Raw genomic sequence first — 16,163 nt, 5'->3', positions numbered from 1 at the left:
GTGTGATGTAGGAGGGCAGAAGTTGCCCGGGGGCCCTGTGTTGTAAGTGACACAGGACACCCAAGGCTGCAGCCCCTCCAGTTTGGCCCCTGAAAGTGCCATCCACTGAAGACCACCACCACTCTTGGCAGAAGCCACACAGTTTGGCACATTTATAAAATATGTAAAACAGGGTGGGGTGAGGGGAGACAGAAGCATGAGGTGTCCAGGGTGGTGTGACAGACACCAGACATGCACCGTGCATTGAAGCCCCCTCCCCCAGCCCCTCTCCCTAACCCAGCCCAGAGCAGCACCCCCCGCCCCCCTCCCCTGCCCCTGCCCTCAGGCTGGTGGCTTTGCAGAGGACAGGGGACCAGGGTGAGGGGTGCTGCCGTTTGCCCCATGGACAAGGACAAGAAGCCTTAGATGAGTCTGGTTGAGAGGTGGAGCGATGGGAGAGGAAGGCAGACCTCCTCCACATTGACATGCAGGAGAGTGGCCTGTGGGACCCCAGCAGTGGGAGAGGAGGCAGGGCCAACCTTAGACAAGCCCTATCAATCAGAAATCTAAGGCAAGGGTCCCAGTGTCCCCTCCAAGCCCACCCCTCCATACACATACACACACACACACACAGGCGACACACTCACAACCCTGAGCACACCCCAATGGGGCTCACACCCCGCATCCCTCAGGAGCCCCTCTGGAGCTAGGGAGGAGGCTTGCCCCTTAGGCCAGGGCTAGCCTGAGACAGGTCCTCCCTTCTGGTGGCCAGGCCAGCCCTCTTCAGGGTGGGGAGAGGGACAGCCAAGGCCACAAGGCCAGGCGGGCTGGGTGGTGATCCAGCAGGCCTCCCCAAGCCGACAGAGCTGGTGACTGTAGAGTCTAGGTGGGCGGGTGTGCAGGACCGCTATACCCGCACAGGGGGCCCTGAACAGGCTGTCAGCGGCCCCCGAGACCCATACTCATAGTCCGCATCTGTGGGTGAGGCCATGAAGGAGCTCAGTGAGCTCCCAGTCTGCCGGTCCCGGAAGCTCTGGATGTAGCTCTGTGGGAGAGTGAAGACAGGAGTGAGAGAGGCACTGCAGACCCTGCCCAGAAGGCCACCTCGGGCAGACAGCCTGTCCCTGCACCCCACAGCCTGAGACTCAGCCCACACTGCCTTAGGCCCGGGACCTCACCACACTGGGAGTCCACAGCCCTGAGACCCTACTACCCTTTACCATACCTCATTAATATTCATACTCAGGACACCTTTCCCCCAGTCCTAGAGCTGGACCCCTCTGGCCCATTGGGCAGGGGTTACAATAGGTAGACAAATGCTAGGCCTGCTAGATAGTGATCAGCCCCTGGGGGAGGCCTAGCCCTGCTGGGACAGAGTCTGCCGCATTCTCTTCTTCCCCTTTGGGGCTGGAGAGGCTCGGGGTGCTCACCGGGGAGAGGACATCTCCGTTGAAGCGTTTGATGGGCACCGGCCTGCGCCGATAAGCCGGGTCAGGGGGCCCAGGCCTTGGAGGTGCCCGGGGGCCTCTGGACGGTGCCCGAGGGGGTCTCTTCTTCCTCCGCTTCTCTTTGCGCTGCTCCTGCTGCCGAATCCGCACCAGCTGCACGCGTCGCCGCTGCCGGCTGATGACCACTGTGAGGGGTGGGGCAGAGAAGGGTCTCACAGGCCACCTGCCTCGTCTCCCCCAGGCCTCCCCGATCCACCCTATCCGAGGGCTCCAGGCTTCCAGAATCCCCTTGTCTGCGACCCCCCATTTCCCCTTCCTTTCCTGGTCTCCCACCTCCCAAATGAGACTTCTTGCAGTTGTTTTTGTCTTCCGAGAGTCATGTGGAAGATTCCTAGACTTCTAAGTGCTCCTTCTCCAGCTGTTATCCCTTTTCCCACCCTGAGCCCCAGGTGACTCACCTAAACCAGCCCTCATTCTCCATCAATGGGGCAACTGCTGTCTCCATCTCACTGATCTGCCTTTCTACACTTGCCCTCCCCGATGTTTTCTACACTTAGCAGCCAGAGTGACCATTCCAAATCCTAAATGAGATTATAGCCCCCCTACTTTAAACCTACAATAGCATCCCATTGCCTTCCTGGTAAAATCTAGAGTCCCCCGTCATGGCCCAAAGGGCCCACACTAAAGGCATGCCTCCACCCACCACACTCCCGCCCACATCCTCAGCAAGCCAAGCTCTTGCTTCTGTGGACCTGCTCCTGCTGTTCCCTCTTCTCTAGCTCTTTGCATGTGACCTCTTATCCTTCAGCACTCTACTTAAATGTCACCTCTCCCAAGTGGCCTTCCCTGCCTACCCTATCTATAATAGCCTCTGTAAGTCACTTGTTCATGTTGCCCTGCATTTCTCTTTCATATAACTCCAGACCTGGAATTACGTAGTGCTTGCATTCTGTTGTCTGTCTCCCTCCACTTGAATGTAATCCCTTGAGGGCAGGGACCTTTTCTGTTGGATCCCCTGTGCCTGAAATGGGCTTGCCACAGACCCCACACAACCCTATACCTTGTTGCAGAACAAAGGTTGGGGCTAAGGTTCTGTCTTCCCAGACCCTGAGCAGGTCAGCTCTCCAACTCTTCTGAGGTGTGCACAGCTCACCTGGCCACTGGTGTACACAGCCCTATTCCCCCACACCCCATTCCCTCCGTCCCCCCCACCCATCCCTGGCCACTCATTTCTCTCTCATCCACCCTGGCTTGTATCCTCTCACCTTCCGTGTGGGAGTCTCCCTCGGCCGTCACCCGCCACTGCACCAGAACGCCCATCAGGCTGAGCAGGGGCCAAAGTGCCAGCAGGGCCCAGCTCCGCCAGCAGAGGGGGGGTACAGGGGCGGCACGCAGGCGCTCCACCGCATAGCGCCCCAGCAGCAGCAGCTCGGCAAAGTAGTCGGCGGCAGTGGCAATGAGCGCAGCACCAGTCACGGCGGTGGCCAGGGTGGTGAGTGGTCGGGGCCAGCGCAGTGTGAGCAGGGCACAGAGTAGGCCGCCCCCCAGCAGCAGCCCCAGTGGGCCCCACACGGAGCCCGGCTGGTAGTAGGGCGCGGAGCCCAGCAGGGCGGCAGCAGCGAGCAGCAGACCGAGCAGCAGCCCAACCAGGAAGAGGCCCACGCTGCGCACCAGCATGGCCACCAGCCCGCAGAGCAGCCCAATGCCCAGTGCGATGCCTGCACTTGCCCCGGCACTCAGCTGCGTCTCCAGCACCCGCTCTCGGTAGCACAGCAGGAAGATGACCACCGAGCCAAACAGCAACCCAGTGAGGAAGAGCACTGCCTTGAAGCAGCGGTAACCTGGAGGGGAACAAGGGCTAGTAAGGGGCCAAAATGAAGTCACCGGGGTCCAGGCAGGAGATTGGAGGGTTCATGGACATGGAATCACAGGGGAAGCAGTAGCAGGACACTAAGATCAGAGACCCCCCCCAGGTCACTGGTGTCCTGAAGGCATCAGTGATGGGACCACTGAGGTCGAAGCAGATCAGAGAGCTAGGTCACTGGGAGTCACTGGGAAAATAGAGAGACAGAGTTATTGAGATGAGCGTTGGGTCTTTGAGGGTCACAGGAATCAGATATGAGGGTCACAGGAATCAGATAAATCATTGGAGTCAAGAGTGAATCAGTGATAGGGACATTAGGATCTTTGGAATCATAGGGCTCAGAGAGATAGGTCACTTGAGACACAGGGGATCAGCAATCAGAATCATCATGGCCTTGGGAGGGACTGTTCAAAGAGATGAGGGATTCAGAAGTCAGAACTTGAGAGATGAGGGTCACACAGGTTCAGAAAGATGAGGTCTTTGAGGGGTCACAGGGCTTCAGAGATACGACATTATTAGAAAATGACAAAAAGAATGGAGAAGCAGGGTTATTGGGGAGGGGTTCCAAAAGATGAGGTCATTGCAAGTAGGGAAATCAACAGACATGGAAATGTTGAGAGTATTAAAGGGTTTCTGAGAGAGGCTAATATTGAGGCCAAAGAAATAGGAGATCATGGTGGGGGAAGGGTAGACAATGGCATCACAGGGGTCAACATGTTAGGAGTAATAGAGGGAGACAGAGGAATGGGAGGTAATGAGATAACGAGGTGGTTGGGGATCACTAGGGTCATAGGGTGTCAAAGAGGATTATAAGGGGAAACAGTGGTCATGGAGTTTCATCAAAATGGAAGTTTAAAAGTACCTGAAGTTTAAAGTTTAAAAGTACCCATTAAAAGTACCTGAAAGGGTGAGGGATTTGTAAATACTGAACAGTTGGGAAGAGGGAAGTCAGAGATGGAGATTAAGGGGCCATGGAGCACTAAAGAGAATGTTCATAAAGAGGAGATTGAGTTTTAGGAATGAGGGGAGGCATCAAAGTCCAGGAGGTTCTGCGATTAGAAAGAGGAATAGGGCATACAGCAGGGCTCAGGGTCCAAGAGCCTGGGAGTGAGAGCATCCAAGGAGGGTAGGGTGGAGGAAAGCCCAGGAGAGGGCATGTCAGGGTGCACTGAGCAACTGCAGAGGGAGTAGATATGGGCAGTGGAGGGCATGGGATGACAGACTCCTTGGAGATTTAGAATGTGTCCTGAACGCTTAGAAGGGCATTTCCTCTTGCTCATTCTGCAGTTGTTCAGCCTAGAGTTTGGGGGTGGAAGGGGAGGAACCATCTGGCTCCCATCCGTGCCTACTACACAGCCATTCTAGGGAGAGGTATAAAGGCTACAGAGCACTAATCTCAAGGCACCTCTGCCCAGCCTGGAATCCAGACCTCTGTGCCTCCTTTGTACGTCTTCCAGTTGCCTATAATGCTCCCCTGGAGGCCCCCAGCCCAAGGAGCTTGTTCCCCATTCTGAAATCCTATAACTCCTGCTGTAGTCATCGGGCACTTACTTCACTAGCCCATCTCACACCTTTATGCAAATTAGAAAAAGTCGTGTCTTCCCCTAGGCAAAGCAGCCTGTGCCAAGACCTAGAGTTTGGCAAGTGGAGCAAGGGCTAGATTTCAGCCCCCAGTTACCTATTCAGCTGAACTCCCTTGTGCGGTACCCCATCCTATACGACTCTTCACAGCAGCCCTGATTACTAGAGCCTGCCTTGTAGGCTATCTCCATGTATGTGACTACCATTTAGCCTACCCTAACATGTATTACAGGGATGAATGTTCCAGAAGTCTCTCCCCTATTGGACAATAAGTCCTGTGGTAAAGCACTATGTTCAATCACCCTACTAAATATTTTCGGTACCTACCTAGCAAACACATCTTTACCACAACAGCTATTATTTATTGAGTGCCTACTATGTTCACAACAACCCAATGTGAGACAAATATCATTGTCCCCACTGTTCAGATGAGAAAACTGAGGCTTAGACAGTCATGAGCTAAGGTATCACAATTAGTAAGGTGCAAAGCCAGTTTCAAATTCAAGCATGCCTAATTCAAAAACCTGTGTTTTCTAGGATCTAGAGTCTAGATGATCCATGAACATATGTGGGATGAAAGAAAGAAAAGAAAGATAGCTATGGTAGTGGTGGTGCTGGTGATGTTCTAGAGAAGATTTGGTGGGGTGAGGGGGTCTAGAGAAATAATTGGGGAAGCAGTGGGGAGCCCAGATAAGGGATGAGGTAGGGGTCTCACCGAAGAAGCAGTAGACGACTCCAAACAAACAGCACATGATGCAGACGAGGGCCGGCAGTGCCTGGTACCTGCGCTCCAGGGGCTGCTCACAGGGTGCACCCCAGAAGGCATCATCTGGCTCGGGGGGCAGCAGCTGGAACCGCAGTGTCGCCACAGTGCCTGGCATAGTGCTGGGAATGGAAGGGAGTCACCCTCCCAGGTCAGCCTGACAGAGAGGAAGTTGGGGTCAAGTCCTGGGTCTCCACCAGGATGGGGGCAAGAATGGGAGTGGGAGAACCAGGCAAGGACACCGGTGGACAAGGGAGTGGTGCCAAGATCATGCAGCTCTGCAAGCATTTCTGAAGTGGACAAAAGACAAAGGGAAACAAAGTGCCAGGCTAAAGGAGGCTAGGATGAAGAAGTTAAAAGGGGCAGTGGCTTGAGGAAAGAGGAGGGCAATGTACTGCCGGTAAGAAGGAGGCAGCCAGGAGACTCCTCTGTGGGCGGCTAAATCTGGGATTGTCCAAGATCTACCTGGGCTGGAGGCGACCTGAGCTTCTGAGCGAAAGAGGCTGTACAGGGGTCGGAGGGTCCGGGGGTGCGGAGCGCCAGAGGCCCCAGCTGACTGGGGTCCGGGAAAAGTCCGCCGTGCGGGGAGGGGGGCTGCTGGGCCGGAGGGACTGGTCTCTGTGCGGCGGCGTCGCTGCTCCGCCTCCAACACCGGCTGGCACTCCAGTCCCGCGAAGTCTCCGGACCCAGGCTGGGCCTGGGGAAGGGAAAGGAGCAGGAGCAGGGGCTTGGGCTGCCCCAGAGCCGCGGCCCCATGCCCTGAGCCCGCCCGCGGCCTTTGGTGCTGATGGACAGCTCCGGCCTCTGCTCCTGACGTCACTCAGGGCGCACCATCCAGGCAGGGGCGGGCTGCTTCTGACGTCACCAGGGACGCACCAACCACGCCGGGGAGGCAGAGGACTCCGCCCCCGGCGTCTCCCTCACCCGCACTGAGGAGGGGGCACTTCCGGGGGTCCTTCCCCTTTAACCTCCCCCTTCTGCTCCGTCTCCGGTAGCTGGAGCCCGAGACCCCACCCCGGGGGCGGGGATCTCGCAGTGACACGTCGGACAGCGGCGGCGGTGGCCGAGGCTCCCGCGCTGAGCGCTGGAGCCCTGCGCCCTACGGAGGATCCGATCCCTGCGCAGGGGATTCAACCAGGGCCGCGTCCGTGGGGAGGGAGCGGGCCCGCCCGCTTGGCCCGGGCCCTCCGGATCCGCCCCCTCCCCGGTCCCGCCCCCCTCGGAGCTTCCTCCCGCTGCTGTGGGGCTGCTCCGCGGCCGGGGTCCCGCGGTCCCAGCGCCATGCGGGCATCGCTGCTGCTGTCGGTGCTGCGGCCCGCAGGGCCCGTGGCCGTGGGCATATCCCTGGGCTTCACTCTGAGCCTGCTCAGCGTGACCTGGGTGGAGGAGCCGTGCGGCCCAGGGCCGCCCCAACCCGGAGATTCTGAGCTGCCGCCGCGCGGCAACACGAACGCGGCGCGCCGGCCCAACTCTGTGCAGCCCGGAGCGGAGCGCGAAAGGCCCGGAGCCGGCGCAGGCGCCGGGGAGAACTGGGAGCCGCGTGTCTTGCCCTACCATCCTGCACAGCCTGGCCAGGCTGCCAAAAAGGCCGTCAGGTAGGGATCAGCCCCGCCAGCCCCACCCCCTGGGCACTGGCGGGGACGGGCGCGCCGGGGAGGCCGCCGGAGGCTGGGTCAGGCTCCGGAAGGAAGGGGCCGGCCGGCCAGGAAGTCTTTAGCCCCGATGACTTCCGATGGCCCTGCTTCCCCAGGAGCTGTGGAACCCATCGGACGCCCTTTCTGGGCCCCGTCCAGGCCTGAGCTGAACTTGCCCTCCTCCGTCCTAAACTGGCTCCATCCTATGCCGTCGTCCTTCATAGATCCTATTAGCTCCCTAGTTGGGCTGTTGGATTTGGAGAAATGACTGGCATATAGGGTGGGTGCATAGAGAGGGAAAGAGGAAAGAGAAAACTAGGATTTACCTGTTTCTCTTGTTCCGGGGTGGGACACTTCAGGATGAGATTTGTGGGGGAGGGGTGAGGTACTATCCCATTAATGCCTCTGCCCATGACTTGAAATTATTTTCTCCTAAGTAACCTCGAGTTCAGATTTCAGTTTTGCAACTTACCTTCTGCATTATGGAAGGTAAATTACTGGAACCCCTGAGCCCCAGTTTGCCCTTGTTCCAAACACACTCAGTGCATTCCTATGCCATGTATTCCCTTACATCCTTTGTGTGATGTATTTGTGGTATCATGGCATTATCATTATCATGGCATATTTATACGTGGTATGGGGGTACCTGTGTGCTGAGCACTTGGCTAAGTGCTTTGATTAGATGCAATCAACCCCTTTTTGCAGCGCAGGCCACTGAGTGAGGTTGCAGTAGGTTAAATTACTTGCTCAAGGACACAACTAAGTGGTGAGACAGAGAATCAGACCCACAGTGTATCTCTCATTTCTGCATGGATATTGCCATCTCCCCAAGGCACTGTGTAGGTAAGGCCAGTATTTCAGGTAAACCCTCATGACTCCTAAGAGAGAGTTGTTGTTCTTATCTATGTGGAGGGAAAGAAACAGGCCCAGAGAGGATGGGACCTGCCAGAGCCTGTGTATGCTCTCTCCTGCCCGCCCTCTTGCCTTTTGGATAACCTTGTTCCCTCTTCTCCCCCAGGACCCGATACATCAGCACAGAGCTGGGCATCAGGCAGAGGCTGCTTGTGGCGGTGCTGACCTCACAAGCCACGTTGCCCACACTGGGTGTGGCCGTGAACCGCACGCTGGGGCACCGGCTAGAGCGTGTGGTGTTCCTGACCGGCTCTCGGGGCCGCCGGGCACCGCCGGGCATGGCCGTGGTGACTCTGGGCGAGGAGCGGCCCATCGGGCACCTGCACTTGGCTCTGCGCCACCTACTGGAACAACACGGTGACGACTTTGACTGGTTCTTCATAGTGCCGGATGCCACCTACACCGAAGCCCATGGACTGGCTCGCCTAGCTGGCCGTCTCAGCCTGGCAGCCGCCGCCCACCTCTATCTGGGCCGGCCGCAGGACTTCATCGGGGGGGAGCCCGCCCCAGGCCGCTACTGCCATGGCGGCTTTGGGGTGCTGCTGTCTCGCACACTGCTGCAGCAGTTGCGCCCCCACCTGGAAAGCTGCCGCAACGACATTGTCAGCGCGCGCCCGGATGAGTGGCTGGGGCGCTGCATACTGGATGCCACCGGGGTGGGCTGCACGGGTGACCACGAGGTGGGCAGATAAGCCGCCCCACGGGCACCTCCTGTCTGAGCTTGTACACTTGCCCCTCAGAGGCGAGGGGGTAGTTGGAAATAATAGCCCTGGGTTTTCCATGCCAGGGCTGTCAATTTCTATCCCTGTTACCTGGGGTAATTTTATTTATCCCTGTAACCTGGGTAAACCACTGCATCTCCTGAACTTCAGTATCCTCCTCCAGACCAATGAAAATAATTATTGCTTACGGTTGTTATAAGGATTAGAAAAAATTAGGGAGCCTTGCACATAGTGGGTGTTCAGTGTTGGCTATTATTATTTTCTTTGAGCCCCTGAACAGCTCTGAGGTAGGATACGTATGCCCATTTCATAGATGAGCTAGCAGAAGCTTGCCCAAAGTCACACAAGCTCACAACTGGTCAAAGTAGACTTAAACCCAGTAATCCTGTTGTGGACTCCCAGATCCACAACAGGTCATAAGATGGGAAGATGAGGCACACAGTGGGGGTGGGATGGGTGGGGAGGCTATCTCATCCCTCTTTCCATTATGGACCCTACCCTTCCTCTCTCCAGGGAGTCCACTATAACTTCCTGGAGCTGAGCCCTGGGGAACATGTGCAGGAAGGAGACCCCCGTTTCCGCAGTGCCCTGACAGCCCACCCTGTGCATGACCCCATACATATGTATCAGCTGCACAAAGCTTTTGCCCGAGCTGAGCTGGAACGCACATACCAGGAGATCCAGGAATTACAGGTATGGCCTGGGGCCCCAGGGATAGAGGGGACAGGTCCTGAGACGTCTCACAGATCCCAGGGAAGTAAAAACTAGCACTAGAGGGGCGCCTGGGTGGCTCAGTCAGTTGGGTGTGCTCCTTCGGCTCAGGTCATGTTCTTGGGGTCCTGTGATCGAGCTCCACATTGGGCTCCTTGCCCAGTGGGGAGCCTGCTTCTCCCTCTCTCTCTCCCCCTCTCCCTCTGCTTATGCTTGTGTACTCACACTCTGTTTCTCAAATAAATAAATAAAATCTTAAACAACAAAAAAGCTAGCACTAGAGTCCAAGAACAAACCAGCTTCCCAGTCCCTGTTTGTTTCTGCCTTTTCTGAGCATCTCCTCTGGAAACTTCCCTTTTCACTCTTAGGCTGCCCCAATCTGGGGAAATGTTAGGTGGGGCCCTGAGATAGCAGAGGTTGGCTGGGGAGTGGGGACCCATCCCAAGTAGTGCTGGCCAGCTGCTTAGTCCTCCAGCTGTGTGCTGGCCCCCCCATGGTCTTTGCCTTACTCATGGTCTGTTTCTCCAACCTAGTGGGAGATCCAGAACACCAGCCATCTGGCGGCCGACGGGGAGCGCGCAGCCGCCTGGCCTGTGGGGATCCCTGCACCCTCCCGCCCGGCCTCCCGCTTTGAGGTGCTGCGCTGGGACTACTTCACAGAGCAGCACGCTTTCTCCTGTGCTGATGGTTCGCCCCGCTGCCCGCTGCGAGGGGCCGACCGGGCCGATGTGGCTGACGTTCTGGGGGCAGCCCTGGAAGAGCTCAATCGTCGCTACCATCCAGCCCTGCGGCTCCAGAAGCAACAGCTGGTTAACGGCTACCGACGCTTTGATCCCGCCCGGGGCATGGAGTACACACTGGACTTGCAGCTGGAGGCGCTGACCCCCCAGGGCGGTCGCCGGCCCCTCACCCGCCGCGTGCAGCTGCTGCGGCCACTGAGCCGTGTGGAGATCCTGCCTGTGCCCTATGTCACGGAGGCCTCACGTCTCACCGTGTTACTGCCTCTGGCTGCAGCCGAGCGTGACCTGGCCCCTGCGTTCCTGGAGGCCTTTGCCGCCGCAGCACTGGAACCTGGCGATGCAGCGGCAGCCTTGACCCTGCTGCTCCTGTATGAGCCCCGACAGGCCCAGCGGGCAGCCCACGCCGATGTCTTTGCACCTGTCAAGGCCCATGTGGCCGAAATGGAGCGGCGGTTCCCCGGCGCCCGGGTGCCCTGGCTCAGCGTGCAGACAGCCGCACCCTCCCCGCTGCGCCTCATGGATCTGCTCTCCAAGAAGCACCCACTGGATACGCTGTTCCTGCTGGCCGGGCCAGACACAGTGCTCACGCCTGACTTCCTGAACCGCTGCCGCATGCATGCCATCTCAGGCTGGCAGGCCTTCTTCCCCATGCACTTCCAGGCCTTCCACCCGGCCGTGGCCCCCCCGCAGGGCCCTGGACCCCCGGAGCTGGGCCGAGACACGGGCCGCTTTGACCGCCAGGCAGCCAGTGAGGCCTGTTTCTACAACTCCGACTACGTGGCGGCCCGCGGGCGGCTGGCAGCAGCCTCGGAGCAGGAGGAGGAGCTGTTGGAGAGCCTGGACGTGTATGAGCTGTTCCTGCGCTTCTCCAGCCTGCACGTGCTGCGGGCGGTGGAACCCGCGCTGCTGCAGCGCTACCGGGCCCAGACATGCAGCGCACGGCTCAGTGAGGACTTATACCACCGCTGCCGCCAGAGCGAGCTGGAGGGCCTGGGCTCCCGCACGCAGCTAGCCATGCTGCTCTTTGAGCAGGAGCAGGGCAACAGCACCTGAGCCCGCCCCGCACCCCAGAATCCTGGCATGACAGCATGCCCCTTCCTCCCCAACAACCCGAGCCACCTGCCAAGCCTCTCCAGACAGGGCTAGCTGCAGCCTCAGACCCCAGAGCCGCCCACGGGCCCCCTCTCTCTAGCTCTGTGGGTCCTCAGGGTCAGGACAGGCCCCGGGGGGAGGTGCCTCCGGAGCCACCCCTCCCTGTCCCGGCCCTGGTCTCCCTGTCCGACCCCCCTCCCTTGGACGCTGCTGATTCGGGCTGTGGCCTCTTGAGTATTTATACAGTGCAGTCTGCCTGACGCCAGTCTGGTCTCCTAGGGCCTCCTGGGGGCTGGGCTGTAGATGAGGGGTTGGGGAAGAGGGGAGCTGAGAGAAGAAGCGGGGTGTCTCCCAACTTCTCCCTTCTGGACCTGGATGAAGCTCCCTGCCTTTAATAAACTGGTTGAGTGTAGATTCGTAGTTTTGAGTTTTCAAAAGGTGGCCTGGGGACGGGGAAGGCTGGCTGTGAGGATGGAGGCTCCCTTGTCCTGGCTGGCGGAGGCCTAGGTTTCCTTTTCCCTGGGACCAAGCCATGCCTGTGCCCAGCCCTGCCCCAGCTTGGTCACACAGGCACACAGAGAATTCTTTATGCCTCTTTATTCTCAGTTTCGTCAGCGCTTTATAAAACCAGACCAGAGGCAGAGAGGCCCATCGAGAAGGCTCCCTTCCCCACCCCCAAGCTCAGCCAAGGTCTAATGGGTCGGCCTGCTCCCTGTGGAGGAGACTCTGAAGGTGGGGTTGGGGCAGGGGGAAATGGGAGCTGGGCCAGGCCTGCTGGGCCACCCAGTCCCCCTGCCAAAAGGGGAGCTGGGCCTGGAGAGGGAAAGGAAGTAGGACCAGTCCAGCACTCCTGAGTCCCTGGGGTTCTCCTTCTCCTGCTGACATTCAAGGGCTGGGACTCTGGCTGTCCCTGAATCACCCACCCCCATAGCCCCACCCACCTTCTACATCTGTTCCCCCACCCCCACCCTGTCCTCCCTAAATATATACAAATGTACAGGGGGTTCCACCCCTGCTAGGGTGGGCCCCTTCCTCCACCTCCCTCACTCCCTTCCTTCCCTCCCCTCCAGCCCTCCCTGGGCACCAGCCTGAGGGTTGGGGGGGGGGGGTGGGCAAGAAAGACCCTTGTGCAAAGCAGCTGGCGCCAGAGCTGGTGAGAGCCTGAACTGAATCCCCACCCTCCCAGTGAGGACCGCCCTCTGCCCTCTCCCCCTTCCCTCGGGCTGCCCCCAGGCCTTGTGTCCCAGGAGGGAGGAGACTGTTGGGGATACTGGGAGGGTTCCCAGACCCCTGGGTCTTTTTAGACAGCACCGTCCTAGCAAGCAAAGTCTTCAAAGAGGCCTCCTCGGGGGCCAGGAGGGTGGTGGTGGTTGGGGAGCAGGCTGCTGGCTCCCCCACCTTCAGCGCGGCCCCGGCTCGGGCATGGACTCTACAAAGTGAAGAGGGAGTGAGACATGGAGAATGCAAGCCAGACTCCTGGGCCCCACACAGCCAGCCTTGCCTTGTGCCCTGGGGCAGGGGCTACAGCCGAGCTCTGACAGGCTAGGTCAGAAGTGGCCGAGGCCTTCAGTCCTAGGAGAGAGCCCTGGCTGCGCTCAGCAGAGCTCACCCTCACCTGCTCCTTCAGCTCCTGCAGCCCCAGGGTGGAGATGCCCCCGGTGGAGGTCCGCAGGGGGGTCTTGGGACGACGCCACACCCGCTTCAGTCGGTCCCAGGACACCTTGGGGTTCAGGGTGGGGGGACAGCAGTGGGCTCAGGAAACTTGGTAGAGGAGAAGGGCAGGCCTCACCAAGGCCCACTTTGTAGGACTTGCTGCCCCAGCAAACCCCCAGGAGGACTCCCTAATCCTCCCCGCCCATCCCTTTCTCCTAACTCCTCAGCACCCTCACGCCTGCCTTCCAGCTGGTCAGGAGACCCTAGCCAAAAACCCCAAGCTTGGCTTCATGGCCAGGCCAGCTGCACCAGGAAGCCTGTACTGCCCCCTTGCTTGTTCCATAGCCCCTCCTCCCACCCTCCATACCCCCTCTGGGGGGGTCCCTACCAGGCCCCCCATCTCTTGCCTCATAGATGTAGTCCAGGATCTCCAGTAGTGTGAGGATGCTGGCCCCAATGAAGAGGCCCATCTGTCCCCCGAGATCTCCTGAGGAGTATGAGAGCAGGTCAGAAGCACTGGCCAGGCTGATCCCCACTTCCATCCCCCCGGAACTGGGTCAGGGCGGCATCTCACCCAGCAGGGCTGACAGGCCATAGGCTGCTCGCTGCTCCATGGCCTCAGAGGTCAGGGCTTCAAAAAAGACATCAAGGACCAGGAAGTTCTCCCTGTGGAGACAGGAGGCAGAGTGTCCCTGTGGGGTTGTCTTCCTGAGGAGGCAGCTAGCAGGGACATCCCAGGTCCAGCAGATCCTGATCCGAGGTCCCCTGCCCCAAGAAGCCAGCGAGAACCACCCTCAGACTCCCAAAGTCTGTGAGGGGAGATTGTCCTAGATCTTTGTCTGCTTCATATTCTGAGGGTTAGCCAGGAGCCTGGGAGAGCAAAATAAAACTCCTGGGCCTGAAGGAGTCCCTCCTGCCTTCTGCTGTAAAGCAGCAAATGCCATTCACTCCACATCATCGCAATACCTCTCTAGAACTTTCACAGGCTCCTTATTGACCAGCAGTTCACCCCTAAATTCTTTTTCCAGACCTCCAAGACTGCCCATGATCTGTGCCTTCTTGACCAGATTGCTTTCTTATCTGCTTGTCTCCACACAGCCTTCTTACCGCTCAGGCTCATCCCTATACGATCCCATACTTCTCTAGTCGGGAGGCCTCCCCCGTCTCCTCTTACACACCCAGTGTCCTCAGAGGCTGGGCTCATGCCTCCCCCAGCTTCATCATCTGCCCTGCCTGGTAATCTCAGGGGAGGCCTGACGGTCGGTACCACACATGGGTACACTGTGGCGGTACACACACTGTTTCTGGAGCTTTGTGGTGTAATCATCTCTGTCCCCACAGGACCCACACCGTGGTGCCCGGGCACCCACAGGAGGCTCAGCATTTGTAGATTGGCTGCAGGGGACCAGACCCAAGGCTCAGTGAGTCCTCTCCTGCTGGCTGGCCACCTGGTCCCTTTCCCTTGGGGCAGCATTCCCTCAGTGTGCATTTAATGGCACCCGGGTTGCTGGGGGAGAAAGACACAGCAGTGGATGGGAAAGCAACAGGTGGGTGCAATGAGAGAGAGAGAGAGAGAGAGAGAGAGAGAGAGGTACAGGCTGCTTCGGAGCTCAGAGGAAAGGCATTTGGATCAAGAAGGGCCTTACTGGGTGGCTCAGTTGGTTAAGAGACTACCTTTAGCCCAGGTCATGATCCTGGAGTCCTGAGATTGAGTCCCACATCAGGCTCCCAGCTCCATGGGGAGTCTGCTTCTCCCTCTGACCTCCCCTCTCATGGTCTCTCACTCTCTCTCAAATAAATAAATAAAATCTTTTTTAAAAAAGGTGGGGGGGCCTCCCTGGAGGTGCCTGGGTGGCTCAGTCGGTTAAGGGCTGTCTTCGGCTCAGGTCACGATCTCAGGGTCCAGCAATGGAGCCCCACGTCAGGCTCTGTGCTCAGCCTGGAGCCGGCTTCACCCTCTCCCCTTCCCTGTACTCATACACACTCTCTCTCAAATAAATAATAATCTTTATTTTAAAAAGAAAGGTACCTCCTTGGCGGTGCAGACACAGGATGTGACTTGGAGGATGGGTAGGGATTAATTAGAGGAAAAGGACTGTGAGAGGAATCCGCTCAGAAGCCTCGTTAGTAAGAAAGACGCAGCCCACTCCCAGTGTGCACCACGCTCCGGGCCTGTGCCTCCACCACGCACGCGCGCACGCATGCACAACACGCACGCGCACACATACCGGATGTAGGTCTCATTGCGGTTGTACTTCCTCGCCAGGTACCGGGCTGAGCCCCTGTTGGGGATCCTGACCATTGAGATTTCTTTCCCGTAGCGAGTCAGGTTGCAGGGAGTAGGGCAGAAACACGGGCCCTCGGAGCCCCCTCCCAAGGAGTCTGCAACACAGAGGCACCAGCTGCAGTGGGGGAGGGCGCATGGCCCCGAGGCCCACTAGCTGCCCGGAGAAGGCATGTTCACAGGGAGGGCCTCTAGGGGCCACCCTGGCACTGCCTAGGGAAGACTCTCTGGGGGTTCCTTCCTGGACCAGCTTCAGACTACCTAAGAAAGCGGGTGAAGGCAGAAACCCCCAGCACCCTCCTACAGGCTTATCCATCTGTGTCCCAGCCCCCTGGGACTGAGAAGTCCTCATGACTCAGACGGAGGACACAGCCCATCCATCAGAGCTAATCAATCACACGAGGGCTCAGACACACATGGGGCTTGGAGAGGATGCTGGATGAATGGAATTATATGCCTGCTTTTACGTATGCTGACGGATGAGTGGATGGACAGATGGGCGGAAAGACAATGCTGTGTTTAATATGCTGGATTTTCTTGGGGGCATCTCGGTGGTTCAGTTAGGCATCTGACTCTTGGTTTCAGCTCAGGTCATGATCTCATGGGTCTGGGTCTGTGCTCCGCAGGGAGTCTGCTTGAAGATTCTTCCCCTCTGCCCCTCCCCCCACTTGTGTGCAGGAGCACACACACTGTGTCTTGCACTCTCTCTGTCCCTCAAATAAATAAATCAATCTTTCTTTCTTTCTTTCTTTCTTTCTTTCTTTCTTTCTTTCTTTCTTT

At 58.2% G+C, this 16,163-nt stretch overlaps 3 protein-coding genes across 3 annotated transcripts in view; 1 reads left to right on the top strand and 2 right to left on the bottom strand.

Moving 5' to 3' along the window:
• Window positions 1-122: 122 nt before the first annotated feature.
• On the bottom strand, window positions 123-6,472 carry TMEM198 (transmembrane protein 198). Its single transcript, XM_032857310.1, has 5 exons — window positions 6,101-6,472; window positions 5,588-5,792; window positions 2,693-3,268; window positions 1,410-1,612; window positions 123-1,024 (listed from the first exon to the last, which is right to left on the bottom strand). Exons 2-5 carry the CDS (start codon window positions 5,751-5,753, stop codon window positions 887-889), a joined length of 1,083 nt encoding a protein of 360 aa, XP_032713201.1. The 5' UTR covers window positions 5,754-5,792; window positions 6,101-6,472; the 3' UTR covers window positions 123-886.
• A 140-nt stretch (window positions 6,473-6,612) lies between these two features.
• On the top strand, window positions 6,613-11,858 carry CHPF (chondroitin polymerizing factor). Its single transcript, XM_032857309.1, has 4 exons — window positions 6,613-7,230; window positions 8,288-8,861; window positions 9,417-9,596; window positions 10,148-11,858. The coding sequence occupies exons 1-4, from the start codon at window positions 6,917-6,919 to the stop codon at window positions 11,405-11,407; spliced, it is 2,328 nt and encodes a 775-aa protein (XP_032713200.1). The 5' UTR covers window positions 6,613-6,916; the 3' UTR covers window positions 11,408-11,858.
• Window positions 11,859-12,550: 692 nt separating this feature from the next.
• The window catches only part of ASIC4 (acid sensing ion channel subunit family member 4), a 20,974-nt gene continuing 17,361 nt past the window's right edge, over window positions 12,551-16,163 (bottom strand). Inside the window, 5 exon segments of the mRNA XM_032857302.1 lie at window positions 12,551-12,875; window positions 13,062-13,166; window positions 13,507-13,586; window positions 13,674-13,765; window positions 15,328-15,481. Of these exon segments, the coding sequence (XP_032713193.1) occupies window positions 12,762-12,875; window positions 13,062-13,166; window positions 13,507-13,586; window positions 13,674-13,765; window positions 15,328-15,481 (545 nt within the window). The 3' untranslated portion in view covers window positions 12,551-12,761.

The sequence above is a fragment of the Lontra canadensis genome, unplaced genomic scaffold, assembly GCF_010015895.1.
Source record: "Lontra canadensis isolate GAN:19392208 unplaced genomic scaffold, GSC_riverotter_1.0 scaffold13, whole genome shotgun sequence".
In the NCBI taxonomy this organism is placed as follows: domain Eukaryota; kingdom Metazoa; phylum Chordata; class Mammalia; order Carnivora; family Mustelidae; genus Lontra; species Lontra canadensis.
Note: the sequence above shows the minus strand (reverse complement) of the source record. Positions and strands in the feature narration are given on the sequence as shown.